Source organism: Kogia breviceps, chromosome 3 (genome assembly GCF_026419965.1).
Source record: "Kogia breviceps isolate mKogBre1 chromosome 3, mKogBre1 haplotype 1, whole genome shotgun sequence".
In the NCBI taxonomy this organism is placed as follows: Eukaryota; Metazoa; Chordata; class Mammalia; order Artiodactyla; family Physeteridae; genus Kogia; species Kogia breviceps.
The window spans coordinates 141,405,660-141,432,164 of NC_081312.1; the positions used below are offsets into that span (position 1 = coordinate 141,405,660).

A 26,505-nucleotide genomic window follows, 5' to 3' on the forward strand; every position below is an offset into this window, starting at 1 on the left:
GGTCATTACAGAGTATTGAGTAGAGTTCCCTGTGCTATACAGTAGGTCCTTATTAGTTTTCCATATTATATATAGTAGTTTGTATATGTCAATCTCCATGTGTGTCTTCTCTACTAGCTGGCAAGTTCCTGGAGATCAGGGCTTGTCTTGTTCTTTTTTATGGCTGAGTATCTATGTACCATTGTATATATGTAGCAGAGCTTCTTGGTCCATTCCTCTGTTGATGGACATTTAGGTTGCTTCCACATCCTGGCTATTGTAAATAGTGCTGCAGTGAACACTGGGGCGCATGTATCATTTCAAATTATGGTTTTCTCTGGATATATGCCCAGGAGTGGGGTTGCAGGGTCATATGGTAGGTCTATTTTTAGTTTTTTTTTTTTTTTTTTAACATCTTTATTGGGCTATAATTGCTTTACGATGGTGTGTTAGTTTCTGCTTTACAACAAAGTGAATCAGTTATACATATACATATGTTCCCATATCTCTTCCCTCTTGCATCCCCCTCCCTCCCACCCCTCTAGGTGGTCACAAAGCACCGAGCTGATCTCCCTGTGCTATGCGGCTGCTTCCCACTAGCTGTCTATTTTACATTTGGTAGTGCATATATGTCCATGCCACTCTCTCACTTTGTCACAGCTTACCCTTCCCCGTCCCTGTGTCCTCAAGTCCATTCTCTATGGCTACATCTTTACCTGCCCCTAGGTTCTTCAGAACCTTTTAATTTTTTTTAGATTCCATATATATGTGTTAGCATATGGTATTTGTTTTTCTCTTTCTGATTTACTTAACTCTGTATGACAGAATCTAGGTCCATCCACCTCACTACAAATAACTCAATTTTGTTTCTTTTTATGGCTGAGTAATATTCCATTGTATATATGTGCCACATCTTCTTTATCCATTCACCTGTTGATGGACACTTAGGCTGCTTCTATGTCCTGGCTATTGTAAATAGTGCTGCAGTGAACATTGTGGTACTTGACTCTTTTTGAATTATGGTTTTCTCAGGGTATATGCCCAGTAGTGGGATTGCTGGGTCGTATGGTAGTTCTATTTTTAGTTTTCTAAGGAACCTCCATGCTGTTCTCCATAGTGGCTGTATCAATTTACATTCCCACCAACAGTACAAGAGGGTTCCCTTTTCTCCACACCCTCTCCAGCATTTATTGTTTGTAGATTTTTTGATGATGGCCATTCTGACTGGTGTGAGGTGATACCACATTGTAGTTTTGATTTGCATTTCTCTAATGGTTAGTGATGTTGATCATCTTTTCATGCGCTTTTGGCCATCTGTATGTCTTCTTTGGAGAAATGTCTATTTAGGTCTTCTGCCCATTCTTTTTTTTTTTTTTTTTTTTTTTTTTGCGGTACACGGGCCTCTCACCGCCTCTCCGGTCACGGAGCACAGGCTCCGGACGCGCAGGCACAGCGGCCATGACTCACGGGCCCAGCCGCTCTGCGGCATGTGGGATCCTCCCGGACCGGAGCACGAACCCGCGTCCCCTGCATCGGCAGGCGGACTCTCAACCACTGCGCCACCAGGGAAGCCCTCTTCTGCCCATTTTTGACTGGGTTGTTTGTTTTTTGACATAGAGCTGCATGAGCCGTTTGTATATTTCAGAGATTAATCCCTTGTTGGTTGCTTCGTTTGCAAATATTTTCTCCCATTCTGTGGGTTGTCAGGACAATTTTTAATAGTGGTTTTTACTTTACTATTTATCCATCATCGACAGTAATGGTAACTTAAGTTTGCATGGCACTTCAAAGCACTTTCATCTGCTTTGCTCCACTTGATCACTGAGACAAGCCTTTGAGGGCACCTTATTTCTCTTCTGAGAGAAGGGTAAGTAACAGAAAGCTCAGGAGACTTGCTCAGAACCATTTAGGTAAAAGGTGACAAAACTAGAACTCAAATTCAGGCCTTCTGACCAAAATATGTTTTTGAAAGATCTTGTTTGTGCAGGTGATGCTTAGTGATATTTGTTGAACTGGATTAAATCAGGCTGAGTTGAATTGGCCGGAACTGAATTAAAAGGAAGAGATGTGTTAGGTGACCTATTTAAAGGACCATGCTAGCAGAATCATCAGATTTTCATACAGCTGCTTCTCTTCCTCTCAGCCTTGGTCTGTTCCTCCTCTTATGTCTCTCCTCTCGCTGTTAAATGAGCCAAGCCGAAGGTAGGAGTGATTAGCTCAGGGGGTGTGCTTGGGATGGCTTGGGAACTACAGACAAGTAATTGTGAACAAATTCATTTGGTTGCATGATTTTTTTTACCACCAAAAAACATTGATTCCAATTCAGGAGATGATCTCAACCTTAGCCACTGGTTATGGCACTTTCCCTGCTTGCTTTTCTTCCTGGGTCCACTCCAGGATGCCTGGATATTCTTCAACTGACAAGCACCCTATTGGCTCCTGTGTTGTATCTCACACAGTGTGAAGCCATTTGCCGAAAAACAAATAAGAGCTCAAGAAACTGGAATGGGGAAATCAGACACGAAAGTGTCATGTAAGAAAGGCTGAAATGAAATGCTGCAATAACAAGACAAAATCAGAAGCTCAGATTCCTGGCCCATTTTGGCCATCGCCACCCCAGAAGCCCCTCCTGCCATCTCCCATCTTGAGAATTAGCATCTCACAGCAGCCCAAGAAATGATGTAATAACACCTGCTGTGTGCCTGGACCCTCTAGACTCCTGGCTGTCTGGAAGACCACTTGTTTTCCATGTCAGGAGGGTATCACAGAGTTAAGAAATGGTTCAGACTCGAGGGTGGATCCCTTTCTCTTCAGACCTGGGACTGGGCAGTGACCATTCCCTCTACTTACACAGAATACCCCCAGCCCCCTTCAGAAGGCTACAGCGTGTCACGCTTTGTAAATCGCTTTACAATGAGGTGAGCGAACGTTATCAAGTAAAAAGCCTTCATTCTGACAACTTCAGTACTTTCTTGATTTCTGATTTTTTGTTGCATTGGTCTGGCATTGGTGGTAGGACTGAATTTTTGTTTTACTTTCAGAACTTGGCTTTGGTGTTGTTAAATTATTTGGATGTAGATAAAGGAATATATCAGTGGGATTCAACAAATGAGTAAAATAATTGACTTCCCTGGAATCTCTCAGGACTTTTCCAACTCTAACATTCAGTGTCTGTGATTCTAAGTCTGGCAATATTGCTCTGGGTCGAGGGTGAGAGCAATGGAAATGTAAGAACCAAAGAAGAATCCTAAATTAAATTACATTATTGAATTTGCAGGGAGCCATTAGGGAATTCCACGTGTCAATGTTAATATATTTTACATCACTGGAAACAGTGTTTAGTTAGGTATAAACGATGTTCACTGCAACCGTCTTTGTAAAATTCACAAAACAAACAAAGAAAAAACCAAAACCTAAAAATATTCAAAATGCCTCACCCAGGGGAATTCATTCAGTTGGCAGGCTATACAACCATTAAAATTGATGGTTATTAATATTATGTATTCCCATGTTATTAAAATATGGGGAAATGTGAGAAATGCTTATGATATAATGCTGGGGAAAAGCAAGATATACAAATATATGTATACTGATTATAATTATGGAAAATATTGAAAAAATAAATTGATTATTTTAATATATGCATAGGAAAACATAAAAAAAACCATTTTATTACATAGTTGTAATATTTTTACAGTAAGGACTAAATTTCTAAATGAAACAGAATAGAACAAAACCAAATACATATTTAGAAATCAATATAAATCTCTCCATAAATGCCACCATTTCTCACTGCAGTGAAATTCCAAGTAATTATTTTATATGATTTATTCAGCATCTGTCATTTTAAGAATTGAATAATGTTTGGCTCCACAGCAAGGAATAATTAGCAGTATAATTAATCAAATTGCTGTTTATATTTCTGTGTCAAAGTTAATCATTTTCATTTTCTTGTTTTATGGGAGGGGTTTGCCTCTTATTAAAGCCGATAGCCTCCACAAGTAAATTCAAATGCATTTCATAGGTTTAAATTGTACAAACTTGGTATCACAGCTGAAATCTACAGTCAGGACTCTCACCTTACTGACAGCTGGAACAAAGGCAAAGCACTTGCACCTAAACTAAACAGGACTATTTTCAGAACTCCCATTCATTCAGCGAGTTATTCTTCTGTGTTGGGGACAGGAATCACTGCATATACACCACCTGGACTAATCTGATAGTCCTCACATTTCATCCTTGCCTATTCTTCCTTACTCTCCCCTGCCCAGTCCCTCCCCAGCAACACACACACACACACACACACACACACACACACACACACACACACACACACACACACACACACACACACACACACAAGGATGAGAACTGTTGGCATCTTCCAGGCAGTCACAGAAATATATGGTTCAGACTGACTCATCCATTGAACAAAGGAGGGTTGGATAGTAATTTGTCAGTTTTTTTTCCCCCCCGATATGAAGTCCACATCAGGAATCTTGAGACAGATCCGTTATTTCAGGTGGTTGTTGTGGTTATTTTGTAGCTGACATAAATATCACTGCACCCAGGGTGATAGGGACCTTTTCAATAAGCATTTTATTGTTACACACAGACCTTCAGTCTGTCTATCAAACAAAGGTAAATAAATAATATATATGTTGACATTTCCAAGTGGGCAGACCCTTGCAGCTCTGTGTTTCGCTATGGCAGATCTAGTGGGGGAGTTGAGATGTTGTGTTTTCCTGTTGTGTGAAACAGTTCTTGGCTGTAATGTCTCTCCAAGGAGCTGCTCTAATTAATGTAAAACACTCTAGTTACTACTTAATAAATACTAAGCTTCCTCTAAGTGGCACAAAATTAAGATCCTTTATTGAGCAGTTTCTCTATATGCTACTATGTGGTGGAATCGTTGGACCAATGCACTGTATTTCAGAAAGGAGGGGAGAGAAATAAATAGCAAAAGCAGTTTGGAAACACTTGTTTCTGCAAACCAACAATTCTTTCTGCACTGTGTACCTTAGTAAACCCCGTCAACAGGGAACACTCTGGGGAAGAAATTAATTGAGTAAATAAAAATATACAGTCTGCAAAGCATGAATCAGAATCACAATGTCTCCAAACAACAGATACTTAAAGAATGCTTTTTATCTGTGAGCTTAATCTGCTCTAATTAATGCTCTGAGTTTGTTCCTTCAAAAGCTTGCAGCTGATTTGACATTTGCAGACATAGGCAAAAGGAGGCTGCCTCCAAAGAACCCTTTGTTCGTGTATTCTTGAAAATTTCTGGAAGGAAAATCTTCTAAGGAAGGTTTTATTTAGCCAATTACAATTTGTCATGGATATTTTCTAATTATTTTCTTATTTTACTGTCCTGATCAGTTTATTGCTTGTTATTGATTCTGGTGAGTTTGATAGCTTACGGTTATAAAACAACCAACTATTTCTTCAGTATCTTTTTTGTAGCTGTAGATCTGAGCTACCTCCTGTCCCCTGCTCCAGACACCAATCCCACAAATTAAATGAAGAATAGTGTCAAATATAACCTGACAAATCTTGAAGCTGAAATGAAAAGCATTCAAAGTTTGAATGCATCTGGAAAAAGTGCCAGGCACGTTTTTAAAAATACAAAATAAAACCCTCCATATACTTCCTCCTTCAGATCAGATCTCATTTAGACTACAGGTTTAAGGAAAACTGGTTCATTCCTCTGCAGTCACACCTCAAAAGCTGAGAAGTCTGCTGCTTTATTTTGCCCTGTTCTGTCTGTAGAAGCAGCTCTAACAGCACTGTAAGCTTTCTAAGATGTTGGCACATAAAAATCTATAAAGTCCATCAAAACAAAAATATCGGCCATTGAAGACACAGGACAGAAGTAGTGCCACAAGATTATCTCAATTACCACAGACACATGTGGCTTCCTCCCCTGCCCCGAAAATGGGAAATGAAAATGTAAGAAGATTCTGACTTGGAAATTCTAACCAAAGAATGTCTCATCTCCTGATTTTTACTTAACAAGTTTACCATCATGGTGCTCAGATAGGGTTGCTGTCAGAAAGTGGTGTGTATGTGTGCACGTGTGCCTGTTAGAGGGAGAAAGAGAACAGTACTGAGCAGGTGAGGTTGAAAGCTTAGCTTTCAAGTCTGCTGTGACACCAAGGACCAGATATTAGTTGAAAGAAGTAAACTGGACGACCCAGACGCGATTCTGGTCTTTGGAAACAAGCCGTTTATGTAATCCGTGCCAAGCAAGGAGGTAAGAGGCTAGGAGATGTGTGATATAATGATATTTATATTGATGTAGATAAAGATTTGTTTAAATCAAAGTTATTGTCTCAGAACTGAGTGTCAGTTGACCACCAAGAGCTCCTTGAGAATCCTGAGGCCCACATCGCCACCCCCACTCACTTTCTTCCCTTCCCCCATTTTTTCAGAAGCCAGAGGATGCCCGCTGCATCTTGCACTGTAGTGCAAACAGATCCCCGCAAAGAGAGAGGAAGATAAAATGAATTTAAATTCCAAAGGGGTTCCAGTGCCGGTTTCCTAGTCCCCGAGTCAGCAATGTGTTTGTGAAAATTCAGCCTTTTTGTCTCCCAGTAAAAAGGAGCTAAATCTACATCGGTGGCCCAGTCTCGGGTTGCTATTCTTTGCATTTTCTATTCGAGTGAATGAGAGTGAATGAAGTGGCCAGGACCCTTCATTTGATCTACTCAATTGCATAAAGTGACAGAATTCTAATATATTTGTTTAATGCTCTTCAATGGGCTTTCACTTTTTTGCTTGCAAATGAAGCATCCGTGGGCAAAGTTTCATCCCCCTTTAACACCGGGACATATTTCATAACTCAGCCCGTAGTTTGAAGTGATCTTGAGAGGAGTTTTAGACTCAAAAAGTGGGAAATAAAGAAACAGATGTGAAGTTATTGTAAATTCCTAGAGTGGGCTCTGGGGCTATTGTGACCCCACGGCGGGCGGTCCAGGGGCTGCGCCTTTCATGCTGTAATTGAAACATATTAATTAGATAATTTGTTGTTAGTTTAAACGAAACAAATGCATCCCCTTTGAGGCTGCACAGCCGGTGGGTTGGATTGTTTTTTGTTTTGTTTTTGTTTGGGTGTCTTTGTGCATATGTGGCTTTAGGAGAAAAAAAAATTAACTGACATTTATATGAAGAATTGGAGAACAGATCCTGATCCTTGCCATTTCTTAAATGGATATCTTTTTACAGAGGGAGTTTCCATGTGCAAAAGTATAAACCATCCCTGAGCACTGCCGCCCCCACCACCCCAAACCTTGCATAAACTAACGTAAAACCTTCTGTTAGAAGCACTCCGTTGGATTCTTTCCCCCTCCCACCTACCAGCTGCATCCCACTTGAGCACCTGGCCAGATTTATGTTTTCATCTATTTTAAAGGCGTTAAACTTGCTGCTGTAATAGTTAAGCTATTCCGAGGATTATTTACTAGTACTGCTCTCTTGCTAGTCTTGAGGCTTCTTAAGACACACACCCCCCCCCCCCACAAACCCAGGCAATAGGAACAGTGGGAACTTCAGCAGCTTCTCTCTCAAGAAAGTGTACAAAACTCATCCATTGTGTAAGCATTTCCCCAAATCACAGAGAAAGCCACTTAAAAACATAGTTGAGCACAGAAGCATGTTAAAAACCAAAAGTAACAGAATAGCCCAGTTTCCAAGGCAAAAACCTAACTTAAGATAAATCAGTACTGTCCAAATTTACAGAACAGAAAATAATATAACTAAACTCCCTTCTCATGATGAGATCCCGAACAGACACCTCACTGCACCGTGTTGTCTCTTCCAGTTTTATTTTAAAGCTGTGTGTATTGACTTTGGACTTGAGCCAGGTGAAAAGATTTAACATGACAAAGAGAGCCATTGAAGGTATCCTAGTTATAAACTTCCTTATTTGTGGGGTACTTCAGCTAAACTAGGTGCAAGTCTCAAAGCTGGGGATGGAGTGGGGTGGAGGCATGTGTGTTTGGGCTGCCTTTGGATTCCTGATCAAGGTCAAAATATCATCAATGGATTTTTTACTTTACTCATTCAACTTTATCTGAGAAAAGATGCCTGCAGTGGTGAAAGGAGGACTCACAATGCCCAAGTTATTTCATTCTTTGCAATGCACCATGACGAACTTACCAGCTGAAAAGCACATTTTCAAATACTGAGTTGAAATCACTCGTTTACTAAAAATCGGAAATAGGACCTGCGTCTTATTTACCTCCATTTATTAAATGTGTGTATGTACACATCACTTGCCTCTGAATTCTACTGCTACTACTAGGAAGAGTATTTTACCTGACTATCTAAGCTGAAAATTTAAAACATGTTTGAGACCCATGTTAGTCCTTTATGCTTCCTTCATCCCCAGTTCAAATTCAGTGTTAGTGAATTCCAGGAGGTTAGAATATTCCAGAGATGGCTTTAATTTTATTTTGCAGGAAGTAATGAAAATGTATTTCACTTTTTAAAAATGTAGATGATTTCTGGTTGAGAACAAAGTTTCAAGAGTTTCCTGGCCCAGGGTGGGTAAGTTTTCCAGGCTTTCTTTAGCTGATCGTGTTGATATAATTGTGAATTGGGCTTGATGAATGAGTTTAGTTGTCCCCTGTCTGACGAGCTTTAGTGGCTTCATGCATTTTAATCAGTCCAATGATTCATTTATTTTCCGCCTTTTTTTTTTTTTTGGCTGTGTGTGGGATCCTTCCTTTAAAAAAAATGGTCACAATAGGATTAATTACCCTTTGCATTAATCCTAAAAATGTTTTTCAGATAACCCTCTGAACATATAAAGGTCACAGGTGCTAAGGGTTCTCCTTGTGGAGTATAGTGATGATGATTTCTGTGTGGGTTTCTCTGTGTTGCACAAGGTCTCTTGTTTAATCATTTTACACAGTAAAGTGTTAATCACCATTTAAGTTTTTCTTTGTCTTGTAACTCCATTAGTTGAATATACACCTCACTCTGGAAATATTGTGACCCTTTCAATAAAGTTTTAATTGGCCTTGAGCCATACATTCTTGGCAAACTTTAATTCTCTGCAAAAATCTGAAGAAAAGCAAATACTCAGAGTCAAGCATTTAAAGTAACTTCCTTCGCTTCTTTAAAATAAACACACCAAACATTATTTTCCCAGATGAAGGAGTAAAGAGAAATCTGTTCAATTAAAAGTGAACAGGTTTCTCTACAAGCTAGGTGAACTTTTAAGTAGCTTCTGAAAAAGAAAATTTCAACGATTGCAATAATTAAAAGGAGCAAGGAAATCAAGGTCCACTGCAAATAAGATGCATCAGAATATAAGTATTGGGTAAGCAAGTTTGCCTTTACGCTTTATATCTCCATATCGCCTCTACCTGGTTTCTGTAGAAGTCTTACATTTATATAAGTGCTGTATATTTTGTAAAATGTATACTTAAAGATAGTCAAAATACATATAAAGTTACTCATTTTTCATTAACAGTTTTTCTTTTAGCACCACACCTGTGCACTTGATCTATACTAGAAATAGTTTGTTTCATCTTTCTCTCTGGGCAAATATCTTCAAGAGTCCATCTGCTTAATTTCTTCCCAGTCTGCAAGTACATAAGAGGAGGTTTGTTTTAAAAATAAGTTATGAAAAAGACAAACAACTCAGACAATGTATTGCAGAAAGCATGCTTAGAGAAGCAATGCATCTATCTTTGGTAAAGTTACTGTTTGTAGCAACTCTTCAAAAACACACGAAACTAAAATTTGCATTTACATATTTTAATGAGAAAATATTATTTGGACTAGGTTCATAATTTAACGTAGACACCTTTTTAAAATTCTTTGTCTTAAAACAGGCATGCTGGGAACAAGAACATCAATATTTAAAATGCCATGCTAATTCTGTACAGGGAGGGAGAAAAATGAAAGGTAAAAATTGTACAGCTCTGATGACACTACAACTTTTTTTTAACTTAAGCAGGTCACACCAGAACAACAGTTCATTTTCCAGCAAATTACCTAAGACTCTAAAGGAATATAGCAAACAAAAGTGCATTTTACACAGTGTATAATCATTCCTATTCACAAGCATTTACATCTCTTTGCAGCCCTTTAGCTTCTCGGAAAAGTTCTTGTAGCAAACAGAAAGGCTTGTCCATGGGAGACCTATCCGGTGACACCTCCTTCATGTTACCAGTCAGCTTATCTAAGTTCTTCTAGGGTTGCCCTTGATGCTTTCTTAGTTTGGACTTTTTTCATTTTCTTTCTTTCTTTTTTTCCTTCCAGCAATAAAATAAATAGCTAAAAAGGTCTCTAAGTAATCGGAAAGTTAACATCCCAATTAACTTTCCCATCCCCCCCCTTTCCCTCCCCTAAACCTGGCCAGAAATGCAGAGTAAACATTCACATTACAACAGGTACTTGTAAAGTGGGCTTTTGCCCGCTCGCCCGCCAAGCACTACAGATTCAAGTTCACTGTTTACGTTTTACCGGGCGCTTTGTAAACATACAAGGTTGACTTTTAGTTTTATTTTGCTTGTGTTGAGGACAAACGTCCCCTTCCCAGGTTGGTAGCCTCTCCCCTACACTCCCAGCGCCTGGAGCCACGGTCAGGAAACAAAACCCCAAACAAGAAAACTCCGCAGAAGCCGGGGAGGCAGGGCCGCTACTCCGGGAGGCTGTGGTCCGCCCAGCCCCTGCCGGATGGGCGGGGGCGAGGAGGGTAGGAAGCCAGTGGTCCCTTTTCGCGGCAGATTTCCAAGACGTAAACAGAGATCTGGCTCTCCGCTGTGCGTCTGCAGCCCTCAGGGAAGATCTGTTCCAGGAAACCTCCGAGGCGGTTTCTCTGGGCTTGGAACTAACGGCGCCGCGTCCGGAGCCTCGCGGATCCGGGCCGAGCTTAGACGCGCCCCTCTTCGAGACTGCGGGAGGCAGGGTTTTCCCCTGCCTCTTCAGTGGGAGGGGGATTTCGGGGGCCCCGGGAATGGGACGACTTGGCTCAGGTGCCCCCTGCCTAACCCCTCTTGCGGGCGAGGACAACTCCCACGCGCCTCCAGGCCCATCTGCAAGTTTGTGTTTCGTCTCCTGGGTCCAAAACAGAGTTCTCATGGGGGAAGAGAGGGTTGGCCGAAGGTGAACTGGACAAGTTAGGGTGGCGGTCCCAGATGGGGAGGGCAGGACTGGGAGCCGGGGAAGGCGAGTGAGCTGCGGGGAGGGGGACAAGACGGGGCGCCGGCCTCTGCGGGTCAGTGCACCGCCACTGAGTGCAGGGCGGAGGCCGGGCTGGTGAGCGTTTCGCTGGGAGTGGCGGGGCTGCTTTGGCTGGTGGCTGTTTGAGAGGACGTGGGGCTGAGCGAGGGCGGCGAGTTCGAGAGCAGGGTGGGGATGGGCGCGGGCAGCGCGGGCAGCGCGGGCACTGCGGCCGGCGTGGGCTTAATGGGCACGGGAATGGCGGGCAGCGTCTGGCCCGCTGCGTGGCACAGAGGCTTCAAGGGCACGCCGTAGGCGCTGTAATCGCCGCTAGCCATGGAGATGGGGGTGGCCGAATCGATCATGCCCGCCGAACCGTACACGTGCGGCCAGCCAGTACCCAGCGAGCTGCCCATGGTAGTCAACTGGTTGGGGAGCGGGTAGGCGGCGGGCACGGGCTGCATGGCGGAGAAGGCCAGTCCCCCAGGCATCTTGTACTCGCGCGCGATGATATTCTCGATGGCGAAGGGATGCTTGAAGCCCGACGGCTGCGCCACGCCGCCCAGGTTGTAGGCGGCGGCGGGCATCTGCGGCAGGTGCGTGCCCGAGGCCGCCAGCGCGCTGAGGCGCAGCTTGGCCTGCTGCTGCAGGTACTGCGCCGCGTCAGCGGGCTTGCTGGGCGCCAGGTGGTCCGACTTGAGCACCTTGAAGCGCTTGCGGCGCCTCAGGAAGCTGCCGTTCTCGAACATGTCCCCGCAGCTGGGGTGCAGCGCCCAGAAGCTGCCCTTGCCGGGCTGGTCCGGCCGCCGCGGTATCTTGATGAAGCAGTCGTTGAAGGAAAGGTTGTGGCGCAGGCTGTTCTGCCAGCGCTGCGTGTTCTCCCGGTAGTAGGGGAAGCGGTCCATGATGAACTTGTAGATCTCGCTCAAGGGCAGCATCTTTTCGGGCGAGCTCTGGATGGCCATGGCGGTCAGCGAGATATACGAGTACGGCGGCTTCTGGTCGCTGTACGTGTTGCGGCCGGGCCGAGGCATCTTCTTCTTTTGCCCCTTTCTAGCTCTGGGTCCGCGCGGGCCTGCTCGGATCTGGGAAGGGGGGAAGATAATGGGGGGAAGGACGTGGTTGCACAGACACCGCGAGGTCAGAGAACAGACTTCGGGAGTGGCGAGTAGGGGGCTTCGGCGCCGGATCAGCCAGCGCCTGAGCTCTTTAGCCAGCAACTTCGCGTGTCGAGTTGGGGGCGGCCAGGGGACGAGGGAGGGGAAGCCCGCGAGCGGCGCGATGGTAGCCTGGAAGTAAGCTCGGACCGGGAGCGGGGACTGGGGGTAGGGATGCAACCGAGAGCGGCTCACCTTAAAGTTGCCCCAAGTTGCGCGTCCGCATCCGGGATGGCGCTGCTGCTCGCCGAGTCCCTCCCGGCGCGCAGCCGGGGCGCAGTGTCCTGCCTCGGCTGGGCTCCACTCGTTCCTGAGCTCCGCAGCTCAGACCCGCAGCGCCCCGCGCCGCCCGGTCCGTGGCGCTTCTGGCCGTAAGCTCCGCGGGCGGCCGAGCTCGGCGGCGGAGTCCCGGCGCGGACACTGGCAGCGGCGGCCTCGGGGCTCCGGAGGGCGCTGCTGTGGGCTCTGCGGTTCCACTGAGCTAGGTGGCTGCCTCCATGTCCTCCCTCGAACCATCTGATAGTTTTAAGCGGTGACAGGAGCAGAAAAGACCCCTGTAGCGGCGCTTCATTAATGTGCCACTTCTTAGCTATCATATGACAATCGCCTTGGGGGAGGAGGAAGAGGAGGGGGAGCGGGGGATGCAGAGGGAGGGTACTGAGCGAGAGGGGAGAGCCTGGCCAGCTCTGATTTCTTTCACACCTATTTACATGGACACCTTGGCCAATAGGAATCACTTCCAGCTCCAGACTGGGCGAGGGGGAAGAGCCTCGGCCACCGGCGGGGAGCAGGACGCGCGGGCCAGAGTGCGCGGTGTGAAGGTATGAGGAGGCGCCGGCCGCGGAGCGGGGATTCAGGCGACCACTCACATTCACAGACCGAGCCGCTGCGCAGATGATGTTTGACATGGAAATTGCTTGGCCGGGGTATTTTGTTTCCTCTGCAGTGTATCGGGTTTGTATTGTTAGCTAAACTTCAGGCACGGCTTTCCCCTGAAGCTGACCCTTTTCCTGCTCTTGGCATTACCCGGGGCTGGTTGCATGGGTTATTGTAATGAAAATACACCCTTCCTCCACTCCTCCAAGAGGCAGGTCAAAGTTTGATTTGACCTTCCTAGGCTGCTGCCTTAGTCCAGCACAGTGGGTGTGTAGCTTTAAGTGATGGGGTTTAAAAATACAAAAATATAACCGGACAGACCCTTGTAAGAGCCCATTTTGTATCTAAGTGTATTGGCCAAATTTAAAAAAAAAATTAAGTGGTGTATCTGGGCAAATAAGCAAGGTCTTCAACTTTAAAAGTCCTCCAGGAATTTGGTAACCAGACACAGGATGGAGGCTCTGGGCTGTTGGGGAAGACGTCATGTGGACCTGGGCAGGGCCTGAGTTTGGTTGACACACTTTATCAAGCTCGAGGTCTCTCGCTCCCCAGGTGGTTCGAAACTTAGGAGTTAGGCGTGGCCTGGAAGTTTGCATTTTACAGCCGGAACTTTCTCCCCTCTTCCCCCCCTTTTTTTTTGCATAGAAAGAAGTTATTTAGGGTTTAGAGGGCCCAGCAAAAGCTGCCTGCGGCCCTACTAAAACAGAAGTACCTTATAGATTTGCAAAGAACCAGCGGTTTTCCTTTTTGGGGGAGAAGAGAGGATGGGGATGTGCCTGGGGTCACCTTGCCTAGTATGGATGACTTGTTCCCCGGTTTGGATTAGTCTCTGGAGATTCAGTGAATAATAATTATTATTATTATCGTTGTCATCATCATCTAATTGCTATGAAATAGTGAATCAACCCCGCCTGCTTGCACGCAGTCTACAAGTATAGACGCTAGGCGTTCCCACTGGTTTCTGCACATTCTCCGACCTTTATGGTTTTTAGAAGAAATTCCTCTACCGCGTTGTTAAAAACTCAATAGCAACAGCTCACACTAAATCATCTTCAGTCTGGAAATGTAAGAACTTTTTAATTTTTTTCAGGAGGAGGCGGTGGTGGTGGTGGTGGTGGGAGATTTCTGGGTGTGGAGTTTTGATACTTCTAGTGACATTAGAGCATGATTAGTGGAGCTCTTTGGGGTTAGCATAAAAAAGATCTTTAAATGCCTGTGTATTTACGCGCGCGCGCATGTGCGCGCGCACCCGCCCCCCCCCCCCCCCCCCCCGCATTAACCACAGATTCTGAGGTGGTCAGTAACTCACCAAAACGTAACTTAAACACGATGAATTTAGGAGATTAAACAATTTCATTAATATTGAAATGGCCCTCGCGTCTGGGTTGCCTCGCTTGAGATGCAAGCGCACGTTTTTCAATATTAACAGAAGTGCTTGAAGAAAAGAATAATGTCACCTTCTTAACTGGGAAAAAATGACCAGGAGGAGGAGGTGGGTGTGAAGCGGGGGAGGGGTGGGAGGGACGCTGACCTGTCTCGGGACGCGGCTGGAGAAGGGCAGGTAAACCCCCTGCAGATAAACCAGTTGGACCCGGGAGGAACTTCTGCCGAGCTTGGGGGGAGGCAGCGGTACTCGACGGAGCTAAGCCTGCTTCAGCTCCTAAGGACGTGCCGTGCGGCGTTTGGTGGTTATATGGCGTGGCCAGTTTAGGCTAGAGGGTCCTGAGATGGGAGGAGCTGGGGAAGCTCGGGAGCTTGAGGCGCCCTGATGACTAGTGGTGGGGGCTTGTGTTTCCCAGACCGAGAGGTGTTGGTCCACAGCTTTCCTGCTCTAGAAGGCAGCTGCCCTGTGAGGAACAAAACAGACGGTGTTCCTGTGGGCGAGGCAGGAGCCCACCTGGGAAGGGGAGATACGAGCATCGAAGCCCGCAAGGATTTTTGGATCCTTTAAGAAAATATGTACATACATATAGAAACAGAGTTTTGAGAAGGGTTGGATTCGGGATATGCAACGATAGGAGTGAAAGATCTCTGTTCCCCCTGCTATAGCCAGGAAGATTCTTTTCGACCCCGTGTGTGTGCGCCCGCGCGCTCCCACGTGTTGGGGGTGAGAGATGTGGAGAGAGAAATGTTCTCGTGTTTTAAGAATTGACATTTTGTTGCCTTGCAAAGGGCCTTTGTATGACTGTCGAAATCATTGCTCCGAGTAAACAGAAGATTAAATTCTAAGAGTAGAAACGTTTGGGTGGGAAAAAAAAAAAAACTCCAAGTTGGGATAAATCGCTGTCCGTCTCCCTGGGGAAGTTGTCACCACCAAGTTTGGGACATGGGAGGATATAAGTAGGAATCTTCAAAGTTTGGTTCGGTGAAGATGGGAGGTGAGGCACTTTGCCTGTGTCTGGGGCTCATTAAGAAAATTGAACCTAATAGCACAACTTTGCCTTGGGTGGGGCGAGGAGTTAGCTGTGAGATTCACATTTTAAAAGTGTACTTTGCTGTAAAATTGTATCTTACTTCGTACTGAAGATGTACAAAGCCCAAGGGAAGGGAGGGATTTGCATGCTATTTACAGAGTTTTACGACTAGTATTATGAAGAAGAGGAAGGAAAGAGCACTTTCCAGAAATCTTGAGAAGTGCATCAGTCTATTGTACAGAACCCAAAGCAAATAGAAGCTTTGGGGAGGGGGCACATCCGACCCGGAGGCTTAGGGAGTTGTTGGGAAAACTGTATAAAATACACATAAGTCAATTATACCCATGTGCAAACCAACTGGAAATCTCTTTCGTGCAATAGCCATTCATCGCCTCTGCGGAGCCCACCACCGACCACCTTTCTGCTTGGAGAGTTCGCAATAGCCTCTTTTCCCACAAGCTGGACCACACACGGCTACAGATTTCGTAATAATTTATGCTAATTTCCCTCCATAAATCCACAATTCGCTTCAGTGGCACCCGGGCTGCTGATGGAGTAAAAAGGAGACAGAGGGGTGACAAATACAATATTGATTTTGATTCCTTCTGTTGTCAAGCAGGTGTGTGTGTGCGTGAACTGGGGTTTGGGGGCGGGGGGCTCTAGGAGAGGAAAACCGCCCGGAGCCCAAGCCAGCCCCTCCATCCACACTCCAGAAAGTAACGCGTCCTGGTTTGTTAATATTTACCAAACACCGACGGGAGGTGGAGGAAAGTACCCGGCAGCTTCCGAAGGTTTCCTAGGCGCCAAAAACAATACCCGCCTTCCAGACATGGAAAGTGAACTCCGCGCTGCCCGGAGGGCTTCGGCTAAGCCTTCCTTGGCCCCCTTCTCCAACTCCTTTCACTCTGGGAGTCGTCCCCTCCCTCTCCTCCATCCCCCCTCTCTCCCTCTCCTCCTTTCCTCTTTCCTAATGCACTCTTGTCCCTCAGTTCTCTTCGCTTCACTTTTTCTCCCCTTCTCCTCCACTTTTTCCAGCATCTCTGCGAAATTGGCGGTAAAAGTGCTGAGGGGGGGGGGAGTTGAAGGTCGCGGGCTGGTGCGGCGTTGACGTTAGGTTTGGGGCTTCCTCTGGCCCGCCCCACCTTTGCAGGCCGCCTCCCCCAAGTGCCCAAGTCCTCCGCTCTCTCGGGGAACGTGCGCTAACGCACCGCGCCGCTTTGCCCCATTAGTCTTCACCAAATCTGCACTTTGGTGGCGTGAAACGACTTAGCTTTCCTTTCAAAAGGTTTTTGTTCCCGGGGTATTCAGCACTAAAACAAACTCTCTCAACCTGTCAGCGGTCAGTTTTTGTAAGAAAAAAAAAAAAAAAGAAAGAAAGAAAGAAAAAAAAATCATCCCCCTGAGTGTCCTGGAGATTGTTTGTCCTCGGAATCTGTGCGCCTGCACCACCAAGCACTCCGGCATGGCACAGCCTGGCTCTAACGTTCTGGATCTGGGGACCAGAGGGACCCCGCTCAGTAAGTCCTCTCAACCTGGGGCCACCGGCCAGCAGGGTCTTGCAGGTCCTTGGGCCCCAGAGCCCCGCACCCGGTTGGCCGCTGCGTAAGCGAAACCTATTTGGTGGCCGTGGCTCTCCCGTGCCTGCCCCGGGAGTCTGAGCCCTTGCCGCCGCCGCCGGGCCACGTCGACCAAGTCTGGTGGGAAATCAAGCTCTTCAAGGAGGAGGGGTGGGGGAGGGGACACACTTCGCGCGGCGGTGCCTAGGGCCAAGCGGCAGAGAAGGTACTTGGAGCCCTCTCCTCGCTCTCTTCGCCAGCTCTCCCCAACGCCACCGCCAGCACCGGGCAGCCGGAGAAGCACACCTATTTTTCCAGCTGGTAGGAAAGAACGTCTCACAGCGAACTTTGGAGCCGTGTCTTTTATTGCTTGGTGACTGGACTGCATGGGGTTTGGACCTTAACTCACACCAGGGACGTTGAAAAGAAACTTTTGATGAGAAGTATGTTGCCTCAAATCAGTACCCACCCCCACCCCTCCAATCTTGCCGAGAGAGAGGCAAGAGCCTCGACTCCCATCTAAACCCTGGGGGGTTCAAATTCAGAGGCGTGTCCTCCCGAGTCCCTGCTGCCCGGCAGTAGGTAAGGCCTTTGGCCATGGCTGGGACACCTGAAGTGAAAATCTGTGTTTTCCTTGGGGTTGGGAGAAAGGGAGTGTCAACAGCCCCACACATTTTAGAAGTATTTCCCAAGCAGCTGCTCCAGTTTGGAGAGTGTGGAAGGCTCAGTTTTCCCTCCATCTCAAGCAGGAAAAAAACTGTAGCCAGAGGTAGGGGCTGGTCTGCTTGACATCCATCCCCAAGAAGTGCCAAACCCCACCCATAGTGAGCAGGCAATTTCAGTGGCCGTGAAAACAACTCTTGCTGGGCTCACCATAATGCCCTCTCTTTGGACTCAGTTTGCTAAATACCATTTGGTCTTTGCTGGCAGTGGTTTGCTCTGAGATTTCAAGGCTTTAAAGCCTGAGTTTCCAAATGCAGTCCCTCCTTTGTGCTAACAATTGCATAGCTTTAAACTGGGCATTACCAAACCTACATACGTACTTGTCTCAAAGTTATTTGCGAAAGGTTGGTGGAAGGATTTTGGTTGTTGTTACTAAACCCTCCCCAGAAGTTTTGCCCTGCACTGTGTGAAATAGAAGAAGCAATTCAAATCTATTATTATTATTATCGGAGGAAATATTGCTAAAGCCACCTTGGTATTGAAGGGATTAACTTGCTTTTCTCCCAGCCCCTAACTCTGGGGTTAAGACAGCAGTAGATCAACTGTATAATGTGTGCACTGTTCGCTCATTTGTACAAGCAGAACAAAGGTTGGACTAAGCCAAATTGCATTGCACTTGTGAACCGAGGCCCGATGTGAAGTATCTTTTACAGCAGGGGGAATGAGAACAATTTCGTGTATGTCTAAAAGGGAATAACAAAGCCACTTTCTCGAGCATCTCAAAGTGAAGTAGCGAGGCGTGACATTCCCAGGGTGAGGAGGGACAAAAGCAGGGTCAGGGGGATGAAAAAGAGAATCAAACAGCCACTTTCACATGTCTGCCCTCAACTGCTGCACCTCTCCATAATAGGAAACAAATGTTGTAAAAGGGGGGATTGCTCCCATTCATTCAAAATAGCAAATGATAGCTAAACAACATTGTCAAAACTGAATCAACTTCTGTGCAGTACCACCCAGAAAAAGGTATTGTGTTTTGTTTAATAGCGGGGTGGAGCAAAGGGTTTTTTTTTTTTTTTTTTTAAGGGGGGAAAGGGAGAAAATCACCCTATACTTTTCATATTAATTTTCTTTGTCAGGAATTACTTGTTTGCTCAGATTTGGGGCGGGGGGGGGGAATCAGTATCTCTGGTTAGGCAGCCACTCTTAAAATGTTATTTTGGGGAAGGAATTTAGGGAAAGCAGAAACAGGAAGGCAGTTTTTAGCTTTATGAAGTGTTTCAAAGCTTCCAATAAGTGGGAAAACAGTTTAGCTTCCTTTGAATGCATGATCTGGGGAAAAAAATACTGATTGCAATAGAATATCAAGGTAAATCCTGTACAGTAGGCTAAATGTCCTTCGCTCAGAAATTTGAATAAAATCAATTCGCGGGGATGTGTGGAACTGCAGAGCTCTGAAATGAAGACTGTCTTGCATCCATAATATTTGTTGGTGCATTCGCCCGTCTTAATTTGTTTTGAAACCAGATAACCTGTAGGTCTCCAGCCTTAAAACCCCGCGCTTCTGCTTTGTTTGTTCAGAGATGAGGAGGAGAGCTTAAGCCGGTGGACGTATGCAGTATGTGTTTTCTTAATATGGCAGAAGCAGGTTTCGCCCACAGCAGCCTTTAAATATAATAACTCGCTGTTTTCCTGAGATGGTTAAAACTATTCGACTTTTCTGTCTTCCCTCTCTCTCTTCTCTCTCTCTCTGCCCCTCCCCCCCTGCACCCCGTTTGGGCTTTTTTTTTTTTTTGTCTCCATTCGTCCCCTGCTGAGCTGCCACCCACAAAGCGGGTTTGAAAAAGAAAGAAAGCAAAGAAAGAAAGCGGCTGATCCTTACTGGCCTCCCCCAGCTAAGAATGGCTAGGAGGCGGGGCCTGGCGGGGCCTGCAGCGCAGCCGGGCGCTTGCCTCCCCTGGGCCGCGGGGTCCTTCCGCTCAGGCGGGTCCACCTAGGACCAGGCCTTTGCTTCTCGCGTCCCAGCGCGGAGTGCCCACCCTCTGCCGCGCGCCCTCCTCCGCAGCACAGACTCTGCTCCGGGCTCTCACTCTTGGTGGGTCGCAGTGTACAGACTAGCTGTAGGGGAGACCAGGTTGCCCCGAGGGCTTACCGACGCCGCGGAAATGGATCCGGCGCCCTCTGTGTTCCTCTGTTTCTTTCACTCCTTCCCTATTTCCTCTCCCTCTCTCCCCTCATCCCTTCTTTCTCAAACTCTGGTTTCAATTTCCGCAGCGGTAGGGACACCAGATTTTAGGTCTGCAAACAAACTAGTTGCCCTCCCAGCAATGCAGAGTGTCCGGGATCTGCAGTGCATTTCCTTGTGTACCCAGCCGGCCCAACCAAAAGGAAGGAAGGGATAAAGGAAACAGAACATTAAAACATCCTCACCCGCCTACCTCAGTGGTGAGTGGTAGGCCACGTTAAGTGTTTGACTCTGGAAAGTGGGATGAATCATTAACTTGACCGATTATAGCATCGGTGTAGCTTTTAGGAGACTTTGGCACTTGCAACGGCGGCTGACATCTTCACCGATCTCCCCCTCCCTCACACCACAGCAACCCTAGTAAACAACCCCTCACTTCCCCCTTATTTATTTATTTGACATTTTTATTAGGAAAGAATTTTAAATATATATATATTTATATATTTTAAATAGACATGAAATCTGCACTGCCATTTCTCCCTTGAGGTGCTTCCCCCTTCCATCTCTTAGGTGACTCCAAAATCACGGGAGGATTTAATTCCAAAAAGGTTGAATCAGCAGGTGATTTTCTTCAGAGTGATAACCATTTGTTTATGGTGGCCATAGTGATTTGATTGGTGGAGTGGATGGCTTTCCTTAACTGAGGTAGGCTGCCTTTTCTTCCCGGGCGGGCAGTAAAGAAAACCTCTCACCTCTCACTTCACCGGCCCCCCTCCTCCAAGAGGTTTGGGTTCCAAGTCTTTAAGTGGCTCTCCTGAATACCCGGAGTTTGGGGAGGATGTTGGTCTTTCAGTTCTGTCCGTTCATCCTCTTTTCACCAATTTTTCTTTAATTGCCCCCCGCCCCAAAGCTACACATAAACAGGGTAAAGTAGAGAACCGTAGAGAGTGAATTAGATCGTTCTTTTTTTTTTTTCACATCTGTTGCTCTTTTCCAAAAGGACAGAGCGAGCCGCGGGCTTCGTAGGTTACCCAGATCTTCGGTAATTATTAGTAACTTAGGTTTTCCTTTGCGTCCGGATGCCTGCGACCTGTTGATAACTGAGTCGTGGAGCGCGGAGCTCCGCGTCAAAGTTGGTTATGTAAACTGCTTGTGTATTTCACATTATCATCGCGCTGTCTGGAGGCAATGTAGATTTTCTAAAGATCTAATGAATAAACAACCAGCAACTGCTGGCGGTGTAATTTACATTGTTAATGCCTACATGTGTATAATAAATATGCATTTGTATGTCTTCAAATAAACTCTTTTTAGTTTCTAACCTGTGGTGATTTTTTTTTTTTTTTCAAAAAGAAGGAGGGTGGAGGAAATCTTCGTCTTCCCAAAAGGAAGGAGAGTTTATTTCACGTGCGAGGCTCTGGTGAAAATGGCTCTGCCGTCGAGCTCAGATTAGGGTCCGCAGCCCGGCTGTCCCTCTTACCCGCCGAGGAAAGCTCTGCTGGGATGGCCCCCCGCACTGGACTCGACAAGAAAGGGAAAATGCGTCCAGGAACTTGGCAGTGCGGTTTGGGGACGGCGGCGCTTTCTAAGAAGGGAATGGGAGCCGAGAGAGAGGACAGCATCCACAGGATTCGGGTGTTCTCCCCCCGAACTATCACCCTCCCCCAAAGAGAAGTGCCAAGGACGTCTCTTAGATCTCAACTTGGATTGGGAGAGTTGGGTCTGGTGCGGCTTCAACAACCTCTGGGAAAAGTTTCCCGGAAATTTCCCGACCGACGACCTTCTCCCACGCGCCTCTGTAGACAGCATTTCGGACAAGTCTGGGGTACAGACAGCTGGGAGAAAAGAAAGGACGCTGGTGCGGGTCGGGGTCCTAGACTCTGACCCATCAGCCACTTCCTCCGGTAGGGCGGGAACACTGACGCTCCTGGGATCCACAGCCTCCGAGCTGCGGGGTTTGGACCCAGCATAGCTGCTGTTTTCAGAAGCCGAACGCCCTCCCAGCGCGTCCCACGCCGCTTATTTCAGACTGGGCGCCGACGTTTGATATCTCTCCCCTCCACCAGCCAGGTGCCACTTTCTTAGCGCGCTCGAAGGCAAATGTCTCATCTTTCCCCGTCCTCGGTCTGGAATACATTATTTTAATTAAGTCTATGGCGATTTACTTTCCTCTGAGATCTATTCCACGGTGCAATTAGGAACGTATTGGTGCTAGCTCATATGAATATTCAGGAGCGTGTCAATTAATTAGCAGACAGAGGAATCTCATTATGGTGCTCAAAACCCTTTTAGTGTTAAGCAGAATTAAGGGGGTATTTGGCAATGCGCTGGATTAGTGAATATTTTACTGTGCACTCATTTAACTTCATTAGCATAGCACTTACACTACTCTCTGATTTTATTAATTAAATTGCTCATTAACTTGTCCAAAAAGGATAAAAGTTTTAATGTGCCACCCAATAACTTGGAAAGTAAACTTTCTCCCTGCTTGGTCTTTGCTCCGGGCCAGAAGAGGACAGATGGCTGCTTGCACAGCCCGAGATGGAGGCGCGGTTCTCCTCTCCCTGCACCCAGCAGCTTCGGGGAGAGCAGGCTCTCCGGCTCCCCGCACTCGGGCAGCAGCCGGGATGTCTCGGAGGAAGGGCCGCCACCGCAGAGCAACCCATTGGCTTTTTGCCTCCGGGACTGGCTTGGAAATCTGAGTCCTCCTTCCGCAAGCAAAAAAATGAAAGCCTTTCGCTGGCTCTGGGGAGTGCGGGTGACTGGGCACGCAGCCAATCGTCCAGGGACGCGAGAAGTGCCCTGGGAGCCACCGTCAGCGCTCCCAGGCTTCTCAGCCTCCGGGCCCTAAGGCGCGCTGTTTCCCGAAGGCGTGCGTGCGCGAAATGCACTTCGTGAGGTCAACGTCCGCAACGCCCCCTAAGGGCCTGCTGAGCGCAGCACCCACACCCCAGGCAGCTTGAGGCCTCTTCCTGAGCACCCCGTCCTCGACCGGGGCCACCCCTCAGGCATCATCTGGGTTCGCGCCCCCGTGCCGCTCACGCCCACCTGCACCTCCCCCCACCACCCTGCACCCAAAGGTTGGAAAGACAAATATTAAAATTACTTGCACAAAGGGAACTGCTAAAGAGATCCCAAATTAATATGCATGTAAAATTAATTAGTTGCATTTCGTGACATCAAAATAAGTACCTGGGAAACAGAACACCTTCTGGGCATTGGGAACATATGCTGGAATTAGAGATAATTGACTAATTACATAAATTAGGCATTAATTTTGCAACACATCGAGTATAAAAGATATCTCAGTTAATTGTGCATAAATTACCAGGTGAAACCGGGCGGCGGTCCGGCCAGGATTCCGGTTCTCCGACCTCTGCTCTTTAGGGCCCCAAAGCTAGGCGGCGTGGCGGGCGCCCAGGTCGAGACTGGCTGGCCCGGGAGGGGAGACCGAGCTCTGCACAGGGAGTCGCTGCCCGCACAGGCTGATGACTCGGGGCAATCGTTAATGTGATGGAAACTCCCCCACTCATTAAAATCAATTACAGGCAGTTAGATTGATCAGCTTTTGTCAGAAAGGAGCGAAGCAAACCCTTTTACTAATCTCCCCTCCCCCCAAGTCCCCGTCCCTCCCCCCTCTCCCTTTTCTCCCCCATCCACCTATAGTGATCCCGGGCCCTCGCCGAGTGAGTCCCGCCGTCCTTGTCCTCAGTTTCCCTGGCTGAGGATGTTAATTTTTCTGGATTTGACGCCGGCCCTGGGCCACTTTTGATCCATCTGGACTCTGACCGGGCTGCACCGGATGCCTGGTTTCTCTTGGTAGTCCACATCCTCCCGGGCTCGCCACCGCTTCTCACCCAGGAATACAACTTCAAGGAAAGATGCTAAGTGATTTGAATCTCTTCCGTTTGGAAATGGGTGTAAATTAATCTCCGGATTGTAAAATCTAGGTAAGTAACCCATTCATTCTCCCAGAGGACTAGTTTGTCGGAGTTCCCAGCTTCTCCCCTCTCCCTACCACTCTCCGCCGCCCCCGCCCCCATGGTATATATGATATCTCTCCTTTCTTATGGATGAAAGAACCGAATAGATACAGAATGGGTGTTGAGTCTAATTTTCCTGGGGCTCCTTTCTCCAAGGGAAGCTCCAGGGAACACACTAGTAGTTCTCCCTCAAAACCCACCAAATAGAATATTTGCCTGTAAAACAGTTTACTGTTGGGAAAATATTGATGATCTTGGTAATGACTTCCCCCTATGTTCCCTACACATTTTAAGCAAACGAAAAAGGCATCCCAAAGTAAAAGGGTTATTTGGGCAGTGGATAAAGTCATGCCCCTTCCAAACCCCAGTGAAACTGCAACAAAACTCATATGAATTCCTTACATAAATTACCACCAATTATAGCAGTTTGGTTCTGTTGAACTAATGGAATGTTACTAATGGAGGGACAGACTTCTCAGCAACTTCTGGAGCTGTCATCATGTGCCTGGTGGTTTGTGACAGTATCTGAAGTCACAGACTCCGCACGCCTCCAAGATCCCCAAGTTGTAATCTTTTTCTTCTTTTTGCCAAAGCAAACAGAGAATGGAAGGAAATCCTGAGAAACCCTTTATTGTCTGATTATATATATCTTCATCAAGATGCCTGGGTGACATTTGTTAGAATATAATCCTGACTGCTGATGGGCTAAAGAAACCAACGAATTCCTGAGTTTACAGAGACAAACATTCATCTTGATGTAGAGGTTTTCTGCAGTAACCAGATGCTGAAGGTACTTGAGGGAGATGTTGACAAGTGGATAATTGTCAGCAGAACTAAAACAGACACTTTGTTTACAGTCGAGCATGATTAATTGAGAGTAAATAAAACAGCACTCTTTATAAAATCACCATTCAAGTTCAGAAAAGGCTGTATGTCTCTAGAAATGAAATAAAAGAAGTGGACTTCTTGTACAAGAGCTGGTTTTGCCAGACTCTTGAAGCAGCAGCTGGCAGTGGTGTAGATCAGACATAGATATATGCTTTATTGCTTTCCAGCTGGTCTGCTTTAAAAAAAAGATTTTTTTGCCAAATTTATAGAGCTGGATTAGAAACATTTTCTCCCTGATTAGCTGAGTTTTAAAATTCTCTTATTAAAAGATTATTCTTCCCCTCTCCATTCTCCCTTTAAAATGCATTTAATGTGAAATAATTTTGAAAATTAGCCAGACGTGATAAACCCAATCTGATGTTGTCAAACAAGGCTATTAAATGCCATTGTGATACTTTGGTTTGCAAGAGAGCATTTCTATTCCCCATGGCGCTATTAAATTACAGAGGCCAGACTCTAGTAAACATCTCAGGATTGCCCAACATAATAAATTTTAATGAAACAGGAAATATGTCTTTCTTTCAAGGTACAATTCGACTTGTGTACACAAAGTATTTTTCTGGCCTCTATCCTGCTAGACCACAGGGTGACCAGGCCAACACCTTTCTAAGAAACTTTGCTAATCATGTTTGTGCAGATTAGTGCTGCAGACATACTTATCATTGACCTTGGATAGATACCTTGGATGGATTGATTTATAGCAGTCTATACGTGGGCATTCTTTGTATTGTAATAAAATGCCCAATGAAGTTCAAAACAATAAGCCTAAGGCAGTTAGAAGTTGTTTTGGATTACTAACAGGTCAATTAAATTCAGTACTGTTGCCCTACGGTAAGGATGAATACAGAAACACAAGGCAGGTAAAGGTGCAAAGTGGGACTCTGTTTGGGCTGCTGGGAGAGAGCTTTCTCTTGAGACTTCTCTCAGTTAAGAACTGTCTGTAGGCGCTTCTGAGACAAAAGTAGAAGCAGAGACTGTGGCATGAAAGGATAGAGGGGGAAGAGAAATAGAGATAGAGAGATAGAGACAGAGAGAGAAAGAACAAGAAGGAGAAGGAGCTAGAGGAGGAGGAAAAGAAAAAGAAGAACAGGAACGGAGATGGAATCCTTTCTCTTCAAGTGAGCCCTGGACTTTTACTTTTTCTTTTGCCTTAGGCCTGTTTGAGCAAAGTTTTGAAGGGGACACGACTAATATACTTTTTTAAGAAGTCATATTCATTTGATTTTAAAAATTGAAGTATAGTCAATCTTGTAATAACCTATAATGGAAAAGAATCTGAATATACTTTTCCTATTGTCATGAGACCCAGAATAGTTTTCATGTCAAAAATCTTGTTTATTCCTTCTATTTCTCCTCGCTAGGAGGAGCAACTCAAATTGCTTGGGTAGCTCTTGGGCTTTGGGTCCCAAGGAATTTCATTTCCTTCCCTGGTGGGCACTATATATTGCTTTGGCAATTGCACATCTGTGGGGATATTTTTCAGGGCTCCCAGAGCCTGACAGTCTTAGGATGAGGACCTAAAGTAATGTTTCCATCAGCATATCCCTAAGCATTTAAGAAATATTAAAGGTTCTTCCTTCCTTCCTTCCTCCTTCCCTCCCTCCCTCCCTCCCTCCCTCCCTTCCTTCC

The 26,505-nt window shown here is 46.3% G+C and overlaps 1 protein-coding gene across 1 annotated transcript; it reads right to left on the reverse strand.

Moving 5' to 3' along the window:
- Positions 1–11,213: 11,213 nt before the first annotated feature.
- Positions 11,214–12,191, reverse strand: FOXB1 (forkhead box B1). The gene has a single exon (XM_059057848.1). The coding sequence runs from the start codon at positions 12,189–12,191 to the stop codon at positions 11,214–11,216; it is 978 nt and encodes a 325-aa protein (XP_058913831.1).
- Between the last annotated feature and the right edge of the window lie 14,314 nt (positions 12,192–26,505).